The sequence below is a fragment of the Cariama cristata genome, unplaced genomic scaffold (assembly GCF_000690535.1).
Source record: "Cariama cristata isolate BGI_N322 unplaced genomic scaffold, ASM69053v1 scaffold37003, whole genome shotgun sequence".
Lineage (NCBI taxonomy): Eukaryota > Metazoa > Chordata > Aves > Cariamiformes > Cariamidae > Cariama > Cariama cristata.
This window is the reverse complement of record NW_009610868.1, coordinates 18,417-42,082: the sequence shown is the minus strand read 5'-3', so window position 1 is coordinate 42,082 and position 23,666 is coordinate 18,417. Positions and strand designations below refer to the sequence as shown.

Sequence of the window (23,666 nt, the reverse complement as noted above, 5' to 3'; positions counted from 1 at the left end):
TATATCCAGTTACATGCATGTCTTGATATAATGAAACTAGGTGATTATTAATTGTATTTTTAATTGCCTCACACTGTTCTGCTGCTGAAAAGCGGAAAGGTATTGGTGGGAGGGGGAAGAAGGGAATGGAGTTCTATTTTTCAATTATAAGGTGGAAGGAAGAATTCTAAAGCAAGAATTATCTTTTTCCAAACCAATTACAACTGAATCCAGTTTATCCAAGAGAAAGATATTTGCTTTTTTAGGAACACAGAAATTGTCCATCATTTAGGAAATACAAATCCATCTGACATGAGAACCAAAGTCTAGATTTTAGTAGCCTTGAGATAAAATTTTTCTGGCAAGGTACTTAAAGGACAAACATCTGTTTCAGGGCCTGGCACACCCTTCTAATAATCGATTGATCAGCAACTGCTTTCCCTCTTACACATTCTGTAAAACCTCCCCATCCCCCAATTGTCTTTTTGAGCTTGAGTGCTAATTGAAACAGTATATGAAAATGAGGAGGTTGATGAGCTACTGAAAAATCCCAGACCTGGATCGACAAGCTGTTCCCTTCATAAATAGCAGCAATAAAGACACTTCTTTATTCTGCTGGGAGCTCAGTCATCTCTTAGAACTATAGTCCGTTCCATCTGGCTACCCTCTGGAAGGACAATGATCTTTTAGCTTAAGCCACACTATAATGGGGAACATGTAATTAACTGTTCTACACAGTATCACAAAAGGTCAGAATCAGAAAGGATAAAAGCCCTATCTTCATATTTGCAGATGGCACAACGCAACTTTATTTGCATTTCTAAACATTATTCAAGACATGTACAGTAGATTTCTACATAATAAATGGATAAAGAATATAGGTATGTACATAGTTAAAACAGAAGTAGGCAAATCCTAATGGCCGCCTAGTGCTGTGCATCGTCAGGGAAGTTGGGGAGCAAGTGGTGTGGGAAATGCAAAGCAGCACAATAATGCAGAAAGACTGGTATTTCTTTGTTAATTTGTTTTTCTACTCCATTCCCTATTACAGTTTTCTAAGCTGTTAAACAGAAGCAAAAATACAGAATCATGAGCTCAGTAATAATCAATGCATAAGCAACATGATCATTAGAGTCTCAGCAAATGCTGCGTACAGCCTGTGCCACACATCAGTGCTTCATTAACATGTAAACCTTCATAACCAGAAGAACATGACTATAGGTGCTACACAGCAGGTAGCTGTAGGGTATTTTCAGCTTATAACAGAGTTGAGTTCACCTGTAACCTCTTGAGACAAAAAATTTCTCTGTGACTGTCAGATTCTACAATTAATGCAAAAATTTTCAGATTTATTTCAAAAGAAGTTTCTTTTTTTTTTACACCATTCTATCAGTATTCTTATTCGCCTTACACAAATACAATGAATATAGGACAAACAGCTATTTATGTCTTCATACAAAAGATCTTGGAGCTAAGGGGAATTTCAGAACCCTTTAATGCTGTTGGATATTTTCAACCCCATTTGACTTTCATTAAATCAACCTGCGCCTGTGGCTTTGAGGAAGAAAACTTTTTGATTGAACAACATGGTGATGAGCACAAGAATCAGTGTCAGAACAAGTGCCAGAGGTACAGAGTAGATGCCAAAGAAAAGCAGCCTAAGAGCGAACACTTACCCAGTCACTAGCGTTCAAGTCTGTTTACCACATCTCGGACTGTGGCTATGAGGTTCTCGTTCTCCTGGGGGTTAGCCATAATAATACTGTGCAGCCTATTCATGTAGGAATCAATGGTTTCCATCGTGGGTGTTTCCCCACTACCTATAGTTAACATAGTGAAATGAGCCACAGAATGTTTAGATGACCACAGCAATTCCACAAAGTTAAGACTATGCTAAGGGCAATCTGTGCCAACATGCAAACTACTATAGGAGGTGATTTTGCCATGCACCACCTCTTGTGACAGATTCTGTAAAACAATGTCTTCTTGACTCCACTAAGTGAGTACTTCCAAGGATATCAGGACTAATGGAGCATGGTTTTCTTTGATTTGGGTCTCATAGCTGATTATAACAAACTCTTTCAGCTGGGCATTCGTAGTATCTAAGTGGATTCCCTGGCACCTGACAATACATATGCAGCCTTTTTTTTAATCGAGGAACTTGCAGGTCCTGTCTTTTCTACTTAGTAATATTTTCACAAAACCAGTGAAGGAGAGCAAAGACTGAATATATGCCCCACTTTATTGTGAAGGGCAAAAGTAGTAAGATAAGAAAAAAAATGCCATTCTGAAATAAAACACTGTCACTAAACCTTCCACTGCTTGCATTTTAAGATTTTATTATCTAACACAACAAAAGCTCAGAAACAGCCAAGACCAGAGAACTACAACAACAAGCCACATGTTGTAAATTCCCATCATCATATAAATGTTAGAAGTTAAATTTAACACATCAGTCATAAGGAAAAAAAGTCTTACCTGGTAGCGGGACTCCAGCAAAGCTGGTCGTGAGTGCTTGGCGTAAGGTCTCTAGATGCTGTTGCAGCACTGTGTTGCGGCTCCGCTCTTGTATCACATCCACCTCCAATTTCTCCACCGCAGTACGCATACTCTCAACATGTTTCTGCAGAGCAGCATTCCTCTCCTCAAACTCCATGTTGGATTTACGCAGCTGTCGCAGCTCAGCTTCACGTGCTGTGAATATCAACCCATTCCCATGTAGTCAAAAAACTATAAAAAACCCTATCTGTGATTGGTAGGCAATGATGCAGAATGTTCTAGAGTGCTCAACTGATGATTACAAATGATGTAGTTTTGGTTTACAGATGAAAAAGCATCATATCATGGAGTGCCGACAGTGCCTACAGTAGTATTTAAATAGACTTAATTTCTAGAGAGATAGACAAATTAGAAGACATTCAAAGCATCAGAATGGAAGTGAATGGGGGAACTGATTAGGAAGGAAGACTGCAAGAGTGATTTCAAATGCATTTAGTACGATATAGCTTAGCAGCAGTGGTAAGAGGCCTACAGAAAGATACCAGTTACAAAAAAAACTTTTCTATTGATCATCAGGATAAGTATCTGACTCTGAAGTCTGTTCAGTCAAAAAAGTTTGCAGGAAATCTGGCAAAAAAAATCCTAAACTCTTGGGACATGCAGCTATGAAAACCAAGTAGAGTAACAGAAAATATATCAGTGGAATCTTCCACATATCTGCGGGGCAGGGGGGGAGGAACAAAAAGAGAACAAAAAAACCATGAAATCATAGAATGGTTTGGTTGGAAGGGACCTTAAAGATCATCTAGTTCCAGCCCCACTGCCATGGGCAGGGACACCTTCCACCAGACCAGGTTGCTCAAAGCCCCATCCAACCTGGCCTTGAACACTTCCAGGGATGGGGCAGCCACAGCTTCTCTGAGCAATCTGTGTCAGTGTCTCACCACCCTCACCATGAAGAATTTCTTCCTGATATCTCATCTAAATCTTCCCTCATCCAGTTTAAAGCCATTGCCCCTTGTCCTATCACTACCTGCCCTTGTAACAAGTCCCTCCCCAGCCTTCCTGTAGGCCCCTTTAGGTCCTGGCTGCTCTGAGGTCTCCCCGGAGCCTTCTCTTCTCCAGGTTGAACCACCCCAGCTCTCTCAGCCTGTCCTCAGAAGAGAGGTGCTCCAGCCCTCTGGTCATCTTCGTGGCCTCCTCTGGACTTGCTCCAACAGGTCCATGTCCTCCTTGTGTTGGGGGCCCCAGAGCTGAAGGCAGTACTGCAGGGGGGCAGGGGTCTCACCAGAGGGGAGTAGAGGGGGAGAATCCCCTCCCTCGACCTGCTGGTCACAGTTCTTGTGATGCAGCCCAGGATAGGGTTGGCTTTCTGGGCTGCGAGCGCGCATTGCCAGGTCATGCTGAGGTTCTTGTTAACATAATACTGCTTTCTAGGCTCAATTATCATCATCGTACATCTTAGGTATTTCTTAATTCTACAGAAGAGCAAATCCAGATTGGACTGGCTGGAAAAACAGCAAGTGGAGCTTAAACATTAGAAAAAAGGATAGTTTTGGAAGACAAAGACAGGAAAAACTGCTGTTGCAGCCACTGTGTTCATACAGAAGTAAGGTAATATCAGAAACACTGATCAACTATACCTAAGTCATCACTTGAGTTAAGATGGGAGAGTACAAGGACTCTTCAGCTGGACAGCATCTGCCAAAAACTTCAGAAAAACAAACAGGGGGCCCTGCAAAATTTTAACGTACCTTTACTATGATTCAGAAACTCTTCTGTGAAGATTGGAATATCAAAAACAGATCTCTCCTTTGTATCCGCTTCTTTCTACAAAAGAAAGAGTAACACACAGCTAAATACTGTTTGTTTTCAGGAATTCATGAAATTGTTTTGACCAAGAAAATAGAAAGAGAAGGGAGACCAAAAACTGAGGCAGATAAAGAGCTGAATGGAAGATACTTCCAGCTCCTACCAAGAAAGGCCAAATGGTAGGTTTCAGCTTTTTAATATATACATTTAGTAAAGGCCAAACACCATTATCAAGAAATATGAAATACTAAAATACATCCTTTCATCCGAATGACATTACACATCAGAATAATTCCATTTTAAAACTATCTGAATTCATTTATGTTTTCCACTGAAAAGCATTCCACCATCAACCAACAGACACATTCTGAAAGAGTCTATACAGGAATATCAACAAACAGGAAATAAAGTAAAATGCACAGTAAGTTTCATGATTCTTTGTCTTTCACTACCAAAGCAAAAACGAAAACAGTCAGGAAGAACAGCTAAAGAAAAAATAAGTGACTTTTCCACAGTATACCAATTCCATATGTCTGTTCCAAACTGGAAGAGATGTGCATTTTGGCTTCAAAAGAGCTGGGAGCTGCACAGTCCTTCAAGCAAGCTGTATCTTTTTTTGTTAACATTCAGATGGATGCTGCCACTATTGAAAGTGTATAAATACAATTTGTAAGAGTCTATGGGGAAAACCTGCTTACATCATATGTAGTATCTTGGAAGGATAAAGGTGAATATGTATAGACATATTTTGCTGTTAGAAAGCAGTCATTCAGCCTGGCTATGGCATGCATGCATTAATGTAAGGGCTTCAAGGAACTGGACTACTGTTGTCTCCTGCGTACCGTAAAACCAAACACTGCAAAATTTTTTCACTTTAAGACACAAGAGAAGTTTGTTATCTTAAGATAAAGCCTGTAGTCAAAGGTTTCCTATGAACTTTCAGATCCCTTCACCTAATTTATGATAAAGTTGGTGAATTAAACTATGTGAACTTGAAGTTATTAAAATCTAAGAGAGCATTTCAGGTGCAGAAGATTTGATGCCAATTTATGGTTTGCAAATATAATAGGCTTTCTTTTAAAAAAACCTTTTAAATCAGGAAATGCTCTATAACTTAGTTAAAAAATAAAAAACTTAATTTAACTCAAGGAAAAAACACTACCATAATATCTTTCAGTCACCATTTCTCCATGTCAAAATCAACAGGAATTAATGCTTGCTTTAAAGCCTGCATTGCTATTGACAAAGCCAATGCAAATTTGGTTTGATTAACTGCAGCAACTACAATCAACCTGTTACTTAATATAGAAACAAAAGTTAAGCATGAAAGAACGACTGTGGAGAACAAAAGCTTTTCAAACTTCTCAAATACCATGGCTGATCACGTACCACAAACTCATCCTCCAAAATTATGTAGTGTCAAACATAATTTGGTGCCCAGCAGAAAACCTATATGTTTAACAGCTGATAAGGGAATTCTGACACTGAGTTCAGAGTATCATACTGGTGTCTGCCACAAAAAGGGGCTAGATGGGGTGAGCTGAATGCCATTTGGCAATCAACCAAGATACACAAAACTAGATGGAACTTCAGATACTCTGTCTTTACCTGAGGAGACTGTCAATTGATTGTTTTTAAAGTAAAAGACAAGCTGAGTTCTATTGTCTGGTAGAATTACAGATGGGAAGCTCTGAGAGACCTAGGAGCTGAGTGAGAACTCAAGGCTCACTTGACCTGAAACAACTGAAGATGTATTAGAAACAGGTGGGACTAGAGGGAGGAGGAGTAAACCTTCCCAGCTCTGAGACACACAGTAGAGTGGCACTGGGGGTTCATGTTCATGATCATGCGTGCTCTTCACCGAAGTTTTGATACTTGCTACTATAGGAAAAAAGTCACAAGAGTATGTATTCAGAAATGAGAAGTCATGTACAGAAGTGCGCATAATGCATTCATTTTTTCTGAACACTTCCTCGATGGCTAGGAGTTAATTTCACCCCAAAATCTAGGATCTCAACATTAATGTGCACTAAGAAATGTTGGCAGTTATGAACCTTGGTTAAAACACTTACAGGACATTAGTCTTAGATGTTCTAATTCACGCTTACTATCGCTACCTGTGTGGAAAAAGGCACTGGCTTGGATCATCGCTGCCTCTTAAAGAATAGACAGTGGAAGAGAGGGTACTGTGAAAGGAGAGGTATGCTGTTTGCAGCCCTATGATACAGGTTCTCCAGGTAAAACTAGAAAAATACTAAAGCGATTAGATGAAACTGTTCAGCTTCTGAAAGGCAACCAAGAAGTTCTACTAAAAAGCAGAGCGATAATGAAAACCATCATCACTCTTCTATTACAGAATACATTACCCAGCATGTAAAAGATCCTCTTGAGAATTCTGAAGTACTTTAGCCACTCTGAGGTTCACTAAAGATTAAAATCCTAAGGTTTTGATTACCTCCTATTGAAAATGCCCAGTCTGTTCAGGTTGTATATCATTTTGTCATCCCTCAAATCAAAAGAGAACCAGAATTATTGTTTCTATCATTTGCCTTAAATAAGACTGAGAGGCTTCCAGAGTGCCAACAAATAATACCATTCTTATCTGGTTATTAAAACTGAGGTTGATCTTTGGAGGTTCCAGAACAAATCAGACTTGAAGATCTTACAGACATGGTGAAGTACAGTAAAGATAAAGCTGAGATTTTGGGGTGGTGGTTTAAGCTCATCCTTCCTTGTATGGTCAGGTGCAGACAATGTAAGGAACAGATATAATAAATATACTACTTTAAAAAAAATGTTTTCAGAGTAGACTGTTTTCTTCTTTAGTGCTCATGCTACGGCAGCCATTTCCCTCTCTTCAAAGGCTGTAGATACTACTAGGCAATGCCTCATCTCCCTGATGTGTGCATAAACCTTTGAAATCTTGCCAGTAAGATGTTGGGTAACTGACTGCATGAAGCTAGACCTACTCCGAATCAAACAGCTTGAGGAAAGCAGCAATACCAGAACAATGGAGAACAATTAACAATGGTTTGTTCAACGCTGACAACAATTAACAGTTCTAGTGTATATTGCTATATGTCGCATTTATGAAATTAGGATTTGGAGGAAGAAAAATGTTCTATTTCATGTCCACAGATGAACTCACTCAGACAGTGTCTCCATGTTTTTCATGGCTATATCTGCCTATTAGAAGTTTCCTCTCACCTTCCCAAGCCTCATCCTTTTGTTATTTTTTATTATAATTAGCATTTGAATTGTTCACTGCAACACTTTTTGGAGGTCATCTCTACATACAATATTTAAAATCAGTTCAACACTGATTCATAGAAACTAACTCATAAACATCTACGTGGAACGAAGGGAGAAGAAAAGGTTTCTTTCACCTTACGTTCTCTCAAGAAATAATTTAATTGAATCATACCTACTAACCACAAACACAATAATAGTAGTCAATGTGGATAAGAGAAAGCAGCAAGACAACAAAAAGCTTTCGTCTCGCTTCTAGTAACAACTGGAGTATATAAGTTCCAATAGCAATCTAAATCTTTTCTGCTTGTTCCCTGCCTGTGCAGGATTATACTACTTGACTCCCTTGCAGAAAAGATGTGAAAGCATATCACGTGACAAGCATGTGGAATTTTATAATATAAAGGTGAAAAATGCTAAGCACTCAAAGGCACAGGCTTTCAGAAGGGGATGCCTGCCTAACATATTGCTAGCTCAACTAGGTAATAGCTACCTGATGAAGCTTAAGAGCCCCACAGGGTATGGAGAACTCCTTTTCAACTGTATTTATGACATGAGATTTCAGCAATGACAGCTTGAGTTAAAAGGATGAGAGGTAAGACTCTGAATTTGTGGTTTCCCACTTGTATAATTTAAAGGTTATGTAAATGTCACAGTCAACCTAGAACTTGAAGCGTTCAGTAATCTGTTTTTATACAATTAAAGATAAACTTAAATTCAGTGACTATAGAATCAGAAAACCTGGGGACCATGTACTTCTAAAGATTACTCTTACTGCAAGTACTTCCTTTAAGAGTCAATAAAAAAGCATAGCAAAAACATGCTACCAAAACATTTTCCTGGAAGTGAAACTTATTTTCCTTAAAGTAGACAAGACCAGTAGTTGCCTCTCAGCAGCGCACAGCCTTGTCACTATTGTAATGAACACATTAAAAAGCTACTTGATTGCTTTCCTGAGGCAAAAAACTTCGCAAAGAAAAACAGATATTTCAGAAAGGCCTATTGCTTACAAGTGAAGAGGCTGTGTACAAACAAGATTTTTCATTGCTTTTTGTTTGCAATTTGCAATTGCAATTTATTGGTAACCATGAAAGAATCTCTGTGGCCCTAGGTAATACAACTGGAGAAAGTTTCAGCATTTCAAGGGGAGAGATACCATAGTCAGCCAGGATGCACAAGATTTGTGATATGTCTCATCAATTAAAGCATAGGTGTCTTATCTCCAGACATCATTACTCTTTTCCAATGTTTACATATGCAGGGGTGAGCAGGAGGTTTAAGCCAGAGATCTCCCAATGTTTTGGTTACTTTACCCATTTTCTTCTCAAGGAAGCCAGAAGCATTCATATTGCTGAAGAAAATCAGTACCTCAAAACAGCAACCTAAAGGTGCTAACTTGGAAGGTTTATTTAGGTCTCAAGCTATTTGTAAATTTTACCTCAATGTTTACTTACCAAATAACCATTAAAATACTCTGCTTCAAAAATTTCAAAGTAAAGATTTTTCAAGTCGAACCTCTTACACACCAGATACTTAAAGGCTCAATTACACTGACTTGCATCCATTGTTTTATTTAACATTACAAAACAGATTTGTTTTAAGTGTACCCTTGACTCCCACTTTATCTTAGGTCATTTGTACCTGTCCAAGACTTACTACATTTAGTTTTCATTATACTAATGTAAGCATAAAGAGTACTCAGTTGTTTCTAACTCTTGATCAAAAACCACATAGCAAGAGGAAGAATTCATACTCTAAACCTCTGACTAGGGTCTTCAACTAGCATGTACTGGTTTTTATTGAGTTCACTAGAAACTTTTGTCAACTGAAAATCTACCCACTGATGTAAGGGTAGGATGAAGAGGTTTACCTCATGATCATGGGCTGGCTGTCTTGCTCCATCTGAAAAAGAAAAAACAAACAAGAAATCTTCCAAAATACACAAGATTTGAGAAAACAAGAACTAAAGAATTAAAGCAGTTACACAACCATAATTACACAACAGTTATAGATAGAAAACTTGTGCAGCTTTCCTAATAAGTCACATAGAAGCTGCGTCTAACTTTGATGCTTTTAATGCACATCCTCCAATACAACCTAGATACAGTTAAATTTACATAAATCTCATCATTTTACACACAGCTGATGCAAATGCCATAGAACACATTCACTTTTTAACAAGTCTTTAAATCAAAGGCTTTAAACGAGTGTCAGGCTACATGACTAGGCAGGAACCTTCTGTTGTTCTAGCTAGGCATATATTTTTGTCCCATTCAATACCTTGTCTATGTGATTTGCCTTTTTGTCTGTCCTGTGCTTTCCTGCTAAAGACTTTGTAGGCTTCAGTCTTCTGATACTGCTCCAGCTCCCGCATATAACGCTCCTTATCTCTATCTGCTTCATCAAGGTATCGCTGAAACAAAAAAGTCCAAGAGTTTCAGGGAGTTTCCTCCCCTTCAGGAAGAAGGGAAGAAAAACAACTTGTCAGATGAAGTGCTGATCCATTTCACCTATGCAAACAGGAAAGGAGTGAAGAAACAATGAGAATGTATGTGAGATGCAAAACCACACAACTTCTGGATAAAATCACTTTATTCTGGTGTCCTGTTTTGTTGGGTTTTTTTTCCTAATTCAAATCACTATTCTGTTAACTTTTTTTTAGACCTAGAAGTAACCTGCTACTAAGCTACTCAACTGAATATTACTGACATGTTATAGACCAAATACTTAGGAATTGCCTTTCTGTGGCTGGGATTAAATGCTGCCAAACAAGAACGCCTTAACAGATCATACTTTTAGTATGTTCAGATCTGTAACAGTGGGGTTCCAATACACTCTTGTTCTCATGCCCCACAGACAAAAAGCACTACCATTCTACAACCACACACTTCACCCATCTGAGAGGCGAACAAAACATCATGGCTATTGGAAAAGTGTAGCATAAGGACAAAAGAGCCTAGGTTATATCAATATAGGCTATCTGCATTTAGGTTAAAAGAAATCATTTTTTTTCTAGTCTGAAGATATGTCACACATCTGCATAATGGAATGAGCTTAACTGGAGAATGCTTTAGGGGAACTGGTGAACTGAAAAACATTTAAGGAGTGGTCACAACACTTACTAATGGGATCCTTTCAAGAAAAAAAACAGTCTTCCCAATTCCCTTCCCCCCTAGTGAGTTTAACATTCAATGGAAGTGCTAAATCAGTGAACCTTAGACACCTGGTATGCCTTCATTAAGTCATCACCACAATACATGTATCAGTTATAAATTTGATGCATTTGCAACATAGTTTTGACCCTGCTGTGGACACTTAAATTCCAGATCGGGGTGTAAATATTGTGATGCTGAGTTTGCATTGCTTTTGGACATTGTATTCTTCCATAAGACATTAATAATTCTTTTCCATCTCCAGCAATGTGCTGCTGAAAGAGTGCAGCAACTGAGTTAAAAAACAACACAAGTTTTTCCTCCTTAACTTGTGTTTTGGATGGATTGTTTTGAATCAGTAAGAATTAGTTCTGCTGCACTACCTGTAAGCAGATGTCCTAGGTTTTCTAGCTTTGATCTACACATCTCATTAGATATTTCCCCATACAGGGGAATAGCAAGTGTTTGCTTTATGACTATACTAACAGTCTTTTTCTGGGGGAGACTCGCTATTTGGTCAGTCCAGTCACCTCAACTGACCTGTTCTTAATGCTCACCAAATGTAAATGGAAGTAGCAAGACTATAGGGCTGGAACAGGGGCAACGAGAGGCTTTCCCTTCAACTTTTATAGCAGACAGCTCATTTTCTAACTGCTGGAGATTAGCCACAGAAGTAGACTGTCAGACATGCTTTTCCCCTGGATTATGGGACGCTAACCCACACAGCAGTACTATACTATGACTCCACTTCTTGCTTCAGGAGAACGACTTCATAGCTGTTAGCTAACCAAAACCAAGCTTACTCAGCTTCAACATGAATTTTGGCCTGTTCTATTACAGATGTGGGTTCTGAAGCAGCAGCGGCCTTCACTTCCTCAATAAAAAAGGGCAGGAGAAACTGAAGGGAAGGAAGTGCTCAGCAGTCTTTCCCGCTATAGGTTAGAACCTCACAGCTTTACTCAAAAAGGGACAGATTCCCTGGAGATTTAAAAAGCAGCACATAGAAGAGAGATATGAACTCAATCTCCTTTTTCCCAGGTTAAAAAAAAAAAAATATCTGTCTCAGACACGATAAGAATATGTTAAGGGAAGGGAGTAGAGGAGCAGAATTTCCCCTCAGTCTCCCAGCAGACAGCAACATCATCCTCACTACAGATGTGTTACCAAATCAACTGCTTTGCCTTGACATACTTTTCCCATTATGGTTAAAACGCTATGCCTATGCACTATTTTATAATATCTCTGTATAACTTGTTCTACAAGCTTAGTAAAAAGCAAAAGGAACTCTTGTTTTTTGCATCAGCCCATTTTTCATCCAGCCATCATAAAAACTTTTAAGTATTATTTTGTCCTTACAGTATTTGCAAAAGCTTAAATGTCCTGACAAATTCATACGATAGCATCAAGTTGCACTGTGATTTAACCACTGCTTTGCTGTAATCTCCAATTGGTAATCAGGTGTGGATGGTAAGACACCCACTAGCAATAACAAGGTCCGCTCCAGGAGTTAGAGAACCAAACCCAATATTGCCTTGGTCTTCATTCACATATCAGACAGTGCTGAAGGTCACAGTAGTCCAAATCAGAAGACATCACATTCTGACTGAAAGGTGGAAGAAACTCTTTTCCTCAGGTAAAGTGTGTAGAAACTAGAATAGCAACTCTCACTGTCCTGTCCATCATACAGATCTCAACTTTCTTTCTAGGGCTAGCAATACTTTAAGACATTGTCTAAAAGTTTGATCATGTTTAACCACCTCCTTCAGTAACCTGTCCTTTCAGGTCTGTCTTACTCTAAGACACCAAATGTTTATATACATTGATAAGTTTGTAAAATAAACACAACTGCAAAATCCTTCAAGCAGCTCTGAAATCCTGCCAAGCTCTCCTCAGCCACAGTAAATAAATGCCTACCCCATCCTTCCAATGGCTTTGGCCTTGGAAACTGGTATGTCTCAGTTGTATCTGAGTTAGGTACAACACAATTACATCCAGATGAATCACAAACCATGGGATGTCTCACTACAGCAATACCCCCTGTTCTGAATATATTATTGCACTATCTAGATGATACAGTTCTCCTCAAGTCACACCTGGATGAGCTGCTCCGACCCTACCAGGGTTCATTATTTGAACTCTGGAGGACCTGTGCCCCTTATTTTGAAATATATTCCTAAACACAACTTTAATCAAAAGCCTATGTTAACTTCATCACTAAACAACAATATTCTTATTTAACAGCAATCATAATCCAACAAGGAAAAGGGAGTTTAATGGTACCCGTTTCTCCTCAGGAGGCAGTTTACTCCATTCATTGCCCAGCATCCTGGTGATCTCTGGGAAAGGGACTTCAGGCCTCTTCGCTCGAAGTTGCTCCCTACGCTCATTCATGAATCGCACATACCCTGTGAGGGGGGATTTGGGGGCATTGGTGTCCCTAAGGGGTTTCTTCCTCTTTCTCCCTTTGGCCCAGCCTCCTCGTTTAGTTCTTTGCTGCTGCAAAATGAAAATGGAAGAAAATTCAGATTGAAGGAAGAAAATTACCACCTCTGGAAGGAATAAATATTCACATCTCAAATGTTTACATCAGAAGTATGTTGCTGCAATACATCCTCTCCACGGATGTAAGTTTCAAACCTTACTCTAGAGCAATCCTGACTTTTCTCTAAGCAAAGCCAAAGAAGTCTTATTGTGAAAAGAAGTTTGCAGTACCTCCTGGTCCACAGAGACAATAAAATAACATTTGCATCAACTTCTGATTGTAAAACCATGAGGACTGATAATCCATGAAATTATCACCCTAGCTAATGCAACTGCAGATATATATTTGGGGAGGGTGGGTTAGTTGTTCGTTTGTTTTAAATTATTCTCACCCTCACATACCCTCTCCCCCACTCACTTGCCTCAGTATCATGTTTGGAGGGACTTTGTGTATTAGTTAACAATTGTTAATTAGTTATTTTGCCCCTTCCGAATCTTTCGCCTCCATGCATTACATGCCGCAAATGTGGGTGAAAGGACAGTATATAGGCTTTTCTACTAATTTATTCTACAGGCTTTCCCCCCCACACACTAATCACCTCCAATAGAGAAATGAATAAACTCCAAAGGAGGGAAAATTGTAAGATTTGCCCGTGGCACACTGTGAGCTCACAGGAATAACATAATTGCCACTCATCCTTTTGACTTCATGTTACTACTATAGCAATTTCTGGACAACACTATTTTCTTTGCTATGTACATACAACTATTTCAGTATTTCTAATCTCTCCCCAGATCAAAATGTTCCTGTCATCATGTTAGTTTTAGTTTCCATTCTGGAATTTTACTACTTCCTTAATTAAACAAGGCTCTTACAGCTAAAGGCAAACTACAAGGAGGAATAACAAATGCACCTGTCAAAAAAAACCAAAACCACACTCTCGTCAAACTTCAGCTCCTTCAGGATTTAGACACCAAAAAATCAGTGTGGGACAGTACACAAGGTACAGTCTCAAGTAGTAAGCATAATGCTTTCAAAGACATCAGTTACTCCCAGAAGAGCGCAATGGTCTCAAATTTCCTGACTCACAAGAGATAAAATAAGTTGTGGCAGTTGAACATTCAGTCCTCAGAAAAAGACTGAATGCAGTACCAGCCTGTGGACCCTGCTAGCTGAGCTACAGACATGCATGCTGTTCTCTGTACACTATGACTGACAGCCTTCCTTAGCTATCTATGTGCAGTTGTGCAACACAGGACAAAACTAGAGAGATTCAAAAGATGAAAATGCCAAATGGATGAAAATTTGTGATCCTATCAAAAAAAACAAAATCTGAGTAGGGAAGAAACTATAATGGCAAAACTCCATGCTTCTGCTTCATTGAGAATTCACTATTACTTCATCTCACCTCCTCCTCAGGCTTCTGCTCAGTGTTTTCAGCAGTATTAGAGGACTCATTTGCTGAACCTGTGACAAATCCTCCACCAAATCTGGGTTATTCACAGACTGTGAAGTTCCACCACTGAATGAACTCTCAGGATGAGCTAATCTGAAAAAAACACATAATAGCAAAAGAAAAAAAATTTAATCATCATATTGCTAAATCACTTCCTTTCTAATCTTCTAAAACATGCAAAAATGTTGCAAATATATTCAGTTCTTACACTAGCAAGAAAAAAAAGATTTTAAAGAGTCATTTTTGAAGAACTGGCTGTTCCATCCAAGTAACTGCTATAACTACCATAGGTACTATGGACTTTCAAAGACAGTGATTTTAAAGTGTTACTTTGTTTCATTTTTAGTGAAGCTTTTGATTATACAAACAACTGTCAAGCAAGTAAATGTTTGGCTCATAAATCAGTAAGTATGATTCTATGCTTCTTCAAAAACTCTGTAAGGAATTTGAAATGAATGGTTTCACCTTCAACCAATATACACCTTTCTGGATGCATATAATATATTTCTCCACAAATACACTTAAAGGTTTGTGGTTGCGTATGATTTTAGATTGAACTTCGTTCAACATAATCTGCTGCTGATACATGTGGGTATTTAAAGCACAAACATGAGTAGCTCCCACCAGGCTCCTGAATGGCCACTGTTTAATTTTGCGCAAGAGCTGCATCAATCAACCTTACTCCAAGAAAGGGCAAGCTGTCTGGAGGCCAAAAAAAAATGCAAGCAAGCAGAAATACTTCTGAAGGTAGGTATACAGAGATGAGCACATATTTTGGGGCAACAACCCCACAGTTATTGTCACCACTGTGCTCAGTGGGCAAATTAATACAAGATTTCAGGACTCATCTCAGATTCTAATCCCTTCTTGAGACAGGCTAAAGATTACTTGGCCTTGCCCAGTTACATTCATGAAGATTACTGTGAACAGCAGGGTATGCTTCAAGTCTACTTTGTTCATTTACTCAAATCTACAACTGCTTACATGCATGCCAGATTTTAAATATTCAGAAGAATTGTTCCTGTTAATGTAGAACTCAGCTATAGAAAATTGAGATATATTAACAGAACTGTTAATCGAATGCCTACAGGAAAATTTATCTTTAAACAAGAGAGAACAGCAAATTCTTATTACTCACTATAGTCAGCAATTGCAGTAACATTACTGGTAAAGACACAAGGGCTGGAGAGATCCATGCCTGACTTTCAAATATCAGATTGAGTTCATATTACTAATAATTAGAGAGGGAGAAATGGAACAAAGTGTACACACCCCTGTAAGTTAATTACATTTGGTATTTGTCAAAAAGAAAATGGAACAATACAGTTTCTTAGAATCACTGTTACAGTTTGAAGAACATTTCAGCTTTTCTATCTGTTACCCCCTAACAGCAAAACTTTCTAAACTACACATACAAAAAAAACTTCAATGTGATGTAGTCATTTGCAGTGAAAGCTGATGAAAGTTCATTCAACACATTAACCCCTCTTAAACACAAACCTAATTTGAACATGTACCTCATTTGGCACCAGTAAGTTTGAAGTCCCAGATATGTAAACCCAAATTCAGACCTGCTTGAAGTATGTCCACACTCATTTTTACAGGGCTTTACCTGCCTGCAAAGTCTGAATTTTACTTCTGTTTTGTAAAGCACCAAGCAAAGAAACTTCAAGTATCAAAGCACAGCAAGAATCCCATGTATTCATAAAAGACAACTTCTTTTGTCATTGTGATTTTTAAAAAAGGCCATTGTTTCAGTCGGTAAAAGCAGAGTCAGTCTGACAAAAATGAAAGACATCAGCTTCTCAGTGATTTTTAGAGATCAGTGATGAATAGCCTATCTTTAATAGAAATAACTTATTTAGCAGGGACCACTGTAGCCAGCAGATACACCCTCCCTCTCTGCCCCCATCGTGCTGTCTAAATCCATCTTAAAGACTAAAATCCTAGCAAAGCAAACTTTTAAAGATAAGAACTGTTAAAGAAAAGTTTGCGATCATTTCCATCAGTTCAGAAGAGTCCTGGTTTCTCCTGGACAGAGTCCTGTGATGTTCAATCAAGGGCAAAGGAGTGCTGTGGAATTTATTTTTGTTGGGTTTATTTCTTTGGGTTTTTTTAATTACTTAGAATGCCTTCTTCCCACTGAAACAGGTTCCCTAGCAAGTCCAGAGATAGTATCTATCAGCTGAAGGTTAAAAAGAAGTACTTGCTTACCCAGTTACTGTAATTTCACTACCTTCCTTAGACCCATCTTCATCTGCAAAAAGCGGAGGAAGGTTGGAGCCAGCCACCAAGTTCTCCATACCTCTCTTAAAAAAAAAAAGGTTAAGTTAATTATCTTATTGTTTCCCTTCAGCAGCACTTCAGTTTAAACATCACAACATACCACAGATGTTTTTACCCCATAAACCAATTGGTTAGTCATAGCTGGTTGGCCTCAGGACAGACCATATAGGCAGCTGTGCTTAAGGTCAGAGAAGAAATATCATAAATGATGCTTCAATTCAGAGTTTCCCTCTTAACTGAGCCATGTGCCAATGCCACATTGTTGTTGGAAATCACGTTGTAGCACTCTATTTTATCCCTTGAGAGAAATTTTCATTCATCGCACTTAGCACGCTGGTACGTAGTTCCCACTCTTCCAATCCACCTTCCTGTTCATCCTCTACTATGCACCTTCACCACAGAGGTTTCTGTGTTGATCCCAAAAGAAAACTGAAACTAAGTCCCCCCTGAAGTTTCAAATTAAGATTGCATTTGATAATTCCTTGTCCCCATTTTCACAATATATCTATGCACATAGTGGAGTGTTATTGCTAAGTAAGAGAACACAGCAATGTTCGCTAGATTATTTTAAGCTTCAACTCCCACAGAACAGTTACAGAAGCAAGCAGTTTAAGGCACAACATATTACTCATTCAATACAAACTGTTCCCAAGTTAGAATTAGTTTCTTTTGTATCCTTGTAGCTTGCCATAGGAATTTGATGTGAGATAAGAAATCCAAAGAATAATTAAATTTATTCAACCCCTTTCTTACTAAAATACAGGACTGTTGTATTGTAGGCAAAAAAAAATAAATCCCACAACAAAAAGCCTTAACAAACTCACTCTATGAGTTGCAGTTTCAGCCCATTTTAAAAGGCAATACTAGTTAACAGCCTGTTCCTTCAGTTTAGAAGTCAACTTTAATGAGCTAGCAGATATTCAACTTGAGTATTGCTATCCCTCCCAGCTAGTATACTTGGGCTTTAAGCTTGGAGGGACTGATATGAGTTACAAGCTTGTGCTGCTTTCTCCTGGACTGGTATGCTTTCCACTCAGCATTGAAATCAAAGTGATCCCAGACACAAAATCCTGCTCCATGTTTTTAATATTGTATGTATTTTCCCACACTCCACCCTAGTTCCACAGGTAAAGGTCTTCTACAAACAGAGGTAACGACACCGTTTCTTGCATCTTGTATCACTTGCAGATCCCTATCACAAGTACTACATCTGCTATGGCGCAAAACTTGTGCTAACAAACCAATGAATACAGCAGGCCACTCAAACAGGTGAACACTGCGCTCCTACTCAAATGACTTTGGATGTGAGATACATCTATTCCACAGATATAGCTGGTTCAAATTGGTCAAAGGACTCAAAAGGCTATTCTCAGGAACCAAGAGTGTAATCACACATCTGACATTCCATTTTGAGATTGCAAGCTCTGCTCTATTCATTTCATGCCTCCCTTTGAAAACATAAGAATATCTACTCCCTTTAGCAACAGCTCTACACCTTTATAAGCTACTACAGATGTTAGTTGATAAATGAATCTCTGGTTAGTCTCCAATATGTTCAGTTAAGCAAATGTTCAGTTAATGCTCCAGTAGATCAGTTGAATGTCTCCATGAAACAGGCACTGTGTCCAGCTAATTTGCACCATGAAGTTGATTTAATTTTCCAAAGACAACTATCCTTCATGTACAGAAAGGAAGTATGAGAAAGTAGTTACCTTCTCTCATTTTTCAGATGACATTCACCCTTTTCTCTTCTGCTTTTCCAACTGTTGAGATCCTTAGATCATCCTTAAGAATCCCATCATTCTGATTCCCTATCTAGAAAATAATTAAAGCTAAGCAGAGTCCTTCTAGGTGGTACAGACACTGACCTCTAGCAGAGAAACATCCTTTACTCATGTATAGGAAAGATTCAACCAGGAATAAAGAAATCTAATTCCTGTTCTACCATTATAAACCATGAACTGGGTACAGTTTTAGGGTCTTGGCCTCAACAGACATGTGGCAAAGCTGGAGACTGTCCAGCAAAGCACTGCCAAGATAGTCAGGGGCCCAGAGCAGGGATGTTGAAGAAACTGGGCTTGCTCAGCCTGGCAGAGGCAGCTACGGGCAAATCTAATAGGTGCCTAAAGCTACCTGATCAAAGTAGCAGAGACAACAGGCCCAAACCCTCAGTAGCTACATTGGCTTTACATATTCTGATTGGATACCAGGAAGGCAGTGCAACACTTGAACAGGTTACTAGAGAGGTGGCAGTGGAGTCTATCCTTCAGATTTTAACAGCTCGGTTACAGAAAGCTGTAACCGACTTAAGCTAGTGTTGGCAATAGTCCTGCTTTGAGTGGGAGGCTGGACTAAGATGACCTCCAGATGTCCCTTCCAAGCAACATCTGCAGTTCTGTGAACCGGAACTCTACACTATGCTTTCTTTCAAATACTAGCATCTCTGACATAAAAAGAAAGAAAGCTCAAATACAATGCTTTTAGGAAAAGTGGTGAGATACTCTGGTGGAACATATACTATTTTAATTCTTAAAGAAGGAAGCACAAACAATACTTCCTCACACATAGAAAAGAATCAACATCAAGGCTGGGGCTTTATGTATTACAAGAAAATCTGAAAATTCAACTGATTTGAAGAATGAGCTCTTCACAGATGACCAGACAGATATTTAAGCACCTCTACTAAATATACAACAAATTGCTTCATGCAGTTGTCAAGTAAGAGAGTAATGAAGTTTTACTTTATGTTACACAATCCTTTCATTTTTTCAGTCAAAAGTCCTAAATTAATATTTTCCAAAAAAAGGAATCTTAATCAATTACACTAAAACCATGCAAATCTATTTTTATTTTTATATATCTATCTATATAGATATAGGTATCTATATAGATTTTTTTATATATCTATCTATATAGATATATAAAAAAAAGCTTTAGCATGTCTGAAAACATAAAATAGTTTTCTTTGTTGTCCAGGCACTTCCAGCAGCCTTCTTGGGGTCAAGGACCTCTGCTCAGCCTCACCACATCAATCTACTGGCACTTAGCACTCCCACACATGCCTTAAAAGAATACATATCCTCTGCACCTGAACATACCATTACCAAGTGCTTCTGTCCCTCATGGCCACTGTGACCTTCTCACCAGGTCCTGATATGTCTGTTCACATCTGGACCTAGTCAACTGCAGCAGAGTCTAAGCTTGCTTTCAAACTGTGGGGAGGCAGCCGGACACCAACCTTAACAACATATAAACAGAACACAAACACAGGAAGCAGGGAGAACACACACACTCCTTTTTTTTTAACTTTTTTTTTTTAATTTAACCCATATGCTTTAAATATTAACTCTCTCAGGTGACACTGAGCCATGCCCAAAAGAAAATTCAACATCAGTGAGTTTACAATGGCTTCTGATCTATTCCAGAAAGCAAGAAGACAGTTCCCCAAAAGCTCACTGAGAACAGATGGGAACCTACACAAGCCTTTCAGTCACGTTTCTCATGGATAACTGCCCCATGCCTTTGCTCCAAAGCTGCTATCCACTGGTTTCAACCCCACTGCAGAGCTACATATTCATTTCAGGGATGTAACAAAATGGGCAAACCAAAAACCTGAGGAAAAGAACAGTAATGGGGAAGGAAGGGAATTGCTGTTTCTCAAACTTGAGCCTTTACAGAATCCACAGGACTTGAAAAGGACAGCTGGCAAGTCCCATCTAGATTTGTTCTGAATATCTGTGCAGCTTTGTCAATTTAAACTCTGGCTGAAGTGCCTAATGAGACACATTTGACTAAACTCAAGGCACAAGCAACAATGTACACTTAGTTCCTTAACAGCTAATGCATATATCCTATTATCATTTTTTAACTTTCTACCCAAATGCAAAAATAAAACTGAAATTGACATTAAAATCTAAGCCTTTACAAGCACTACAATTCAAGTAAGCATCACCTCCAAATAAAACTAACTCAAACCGGAGCAGCTCTGAGTTCACTGTACTGCTACACTACTAGTTGCATTGGCTCAAGGAAGCGACCAGCTAAGCAGGAATACAGAAAGGCTGATTTATTTATTAACAGCAGCATTTGATAAAGTGCTTGAAGAACCATGATTTATTTGGGGAATAGATCAGTTCTGGAAGATCTGGCATGTACTCAATCATATTTCCTTTACAACCTTTGCAGGGTGGAGCAAAGGCTACAGCCAAACCAAAACTGTAAGGCTCAATCTTACCACCACTTGAAGTTTCCATAGAGATTCTGTTTCCCTTTCAAGCACAACACTGCTCAACCAGAAACATTGTTCTCAGAATGCCAGCAGCAGACATATACCTCCTACTCTACTATGGATAAGCAGATACAGTCAGCAATACATTTTTCTGACCTTATCTTGGTTCCAAACATTGCAGGTTCTCCTGTGCACTGATTTTACTCCCAAGTGCAGACTCCACAGGAATGTGAGATTTAGTTGTTTTGTTTTTGTTTTTTTTCTCTTGTATTTCCTACATCCAGCATAACAGTGGTCAGTTGTGGAACAGCAGTAACAACCTGACCTACAGAGGCTGGAAGAGATTTTGGATGTCTGGTTTGGGGTGCACTATCAACGAATATTTAAAAAGAATAAGAAAACAAAAGCAAAAAAGCAAGTACAGGGATCAAGGAGGAAGAGTGCAAGCTTGAGATTCAGAGAACAAAGCAGCATTATGTGTGCAAAAATCCAAGATGAGACCAAGAAAAACACCAGCGAAGAACAAGTCTCCTATCTTTCCATGCTCTCAATGTTTAAACATTGATAAGGTTTCCAAAGATCTGTTAGTCACGTGTACTAGCATTAGTTAAATCTCTTTATGAGCCTACAGAAGATTCTAGATTATCTTAAACCATCAAAAATTTGGCTTAATTTACCTTTTTCTTCCCCTCCACTCATCTCTCAGGGAAAACAAAGGCTTCATGGTGCAGAAAATCTACAACACTACTCTGTAGTTTAAATTTTCCAGCTGGACACTTCAGTTGCACGCAATGAGAGGTCATACTTAATACTACAGATTGTACCAACACAGTTTGACAGTATTACTTGGGAAATGAAATAAGAACTTACACAGCATGAAGATCTAAGTGCTACTACACACATCAATACATAGGGAAGAACCAAACAGTAGGTCATCAAGTGCCTTTCAAAACCAGAAGTTTAAATAAACTAAACTTTGTTAATTTCTTCTCACGTTAACTTTTATAGGCCATGCTATGTAATTGTAACATTATTCTAGTAGGAAAGATGGAAGTAGCCCAGTTGTATTTTGGGTAGACTGAAAGCTGCCGTATGATCTAATTTCTAGTCATATCTGTACAGTAGAAAGGAAAAGTTAAGAGAAGGTAATTGTAAAATCAGGGTTAGAACAAATCCATGATAGGGGCTAGACAGAATGACTGACTTTTCCCTAACATCATTACTATGGCTGCATTGTTAACGATGATATTATAGGCCAGCAGACCTAAACAGATGGGTGATGCATAATATAAAGCCCAAGTTTTTAAGAGTCTTTTATGCATGCAAAAAATGAAGCGTAAAATTTGTCACAGTCAACTTTTTCTTGAAAGAATCAGATCATTTTACTCAAACAGCAAAGATGCCATTTAAAAAACACAATCGAACAATTTTATCTAGCAAATCCCCTCAGTGTAGCACACCTGCATTCTTATTTTTCAAAGGAGATGACTACAGTCAGAGTAGAACACGTTCCTGGCCAGACTGTTACAACAATGCAAGCTACAAGCAGACATGCTTCTCTAGCAGTGTGCACTGCTGTCTCATTGCTCCCCCCCGATAAAGAAACAGCCTCTTCCAGACCCAAACCAAAGCAATTACTGTACACTATCCAAAACATTCATTGCTTCCACAAAATGTAACTTGCTTTGCTTGTGTGAAGTGATTCACAACATATGTGAAATGAGGCTGGACTCTACAGTGTCTGCACAGGTCTGGTCATGCCACAAGTCACTGTCAAATGCAGACTGACTTCTTACTCATCCCAAGGCCACAGGGAGTCTTAAGATGGCCCTGATCACTGGAAAAGAAGGGTGAAAAGAGTCCTTAGCAATGCTGCCTTTTCAATGACTACATCATATCAGATGATCTTAAGCCAAAAAAATAAAATAATCAAGAATTACTGAACTATTTAGCCATCCAACTAAAAGGTAAGGTTAAACATACATTTATTACAGTTATGCATATTTAAACATGAAGTCAACATCAGAAATCCAACTTGCAACCTGATTATAAAACACTGCAGGAGTTCCAATTACCTCATTGCCAGTTCTAGTTTTAGAAACGGTACTGCTGAGTGGAGGATTTTTCTCCCACACTTCCCATTCCTGAAGTCTCTCATCCTTCTTTGCCAGAACAAATAGCTCCGAACCTTACCATTCAGAGGATAACAGATAAAAAAAAAATAATCTTCTGCTACGTCACCGAAGAACCACAGTAATCCTTATCTAAGCATCAGAATCCAAGCACTTCAGAATGTAAATAATTTAAACTCAGATGATTTACTGGGAGAAAAATTCATAGGATCATCACTTCCTCTGTCCACATGTAGCCAGAATACCAGAAAGAAAACTGAAGCAAGTACATCTCCAATTAAAACCACAATGCTTTTGGAGCTGTCAGAGGAAGTTCAGATTCTCTCTTGACAGCAGCAGGAGCAGAAGCATATTATCCAACAACCTTGAGTGCAAAAATCAGATTTTACTT

General features: G+C 38.7%; 1 protein-coding gene across 1 annotated transcript; it reads right to left on the bottom strand.

Annotated features, from left to right (window-relative positions):
- Positions 1-1,653: 1,653 nt before the first annotated feature.
- Positions 1,654-16,932, bottom strand: HMG20A (high mobility group 20A). Its single transcript, XM_009698019.1, is given in 9 exon segments — positions 1,654-1,799; positions 2,458-2,673; positions 4,233-4,308; positions 9,410-9,441; positions 9,820-9,952; positions 12,972-13,187; positions 14,582-14,634; positions 14,637-14,722; positions 16,844-16,932. Coding segments are annotated over 9 exon segments (1,038 nt in total). The 3' UTR covers positions 1,654-1,662.
- Between the last annotated feature and the right edge of the window lie 6,734 nt (positions 16,933-23,666).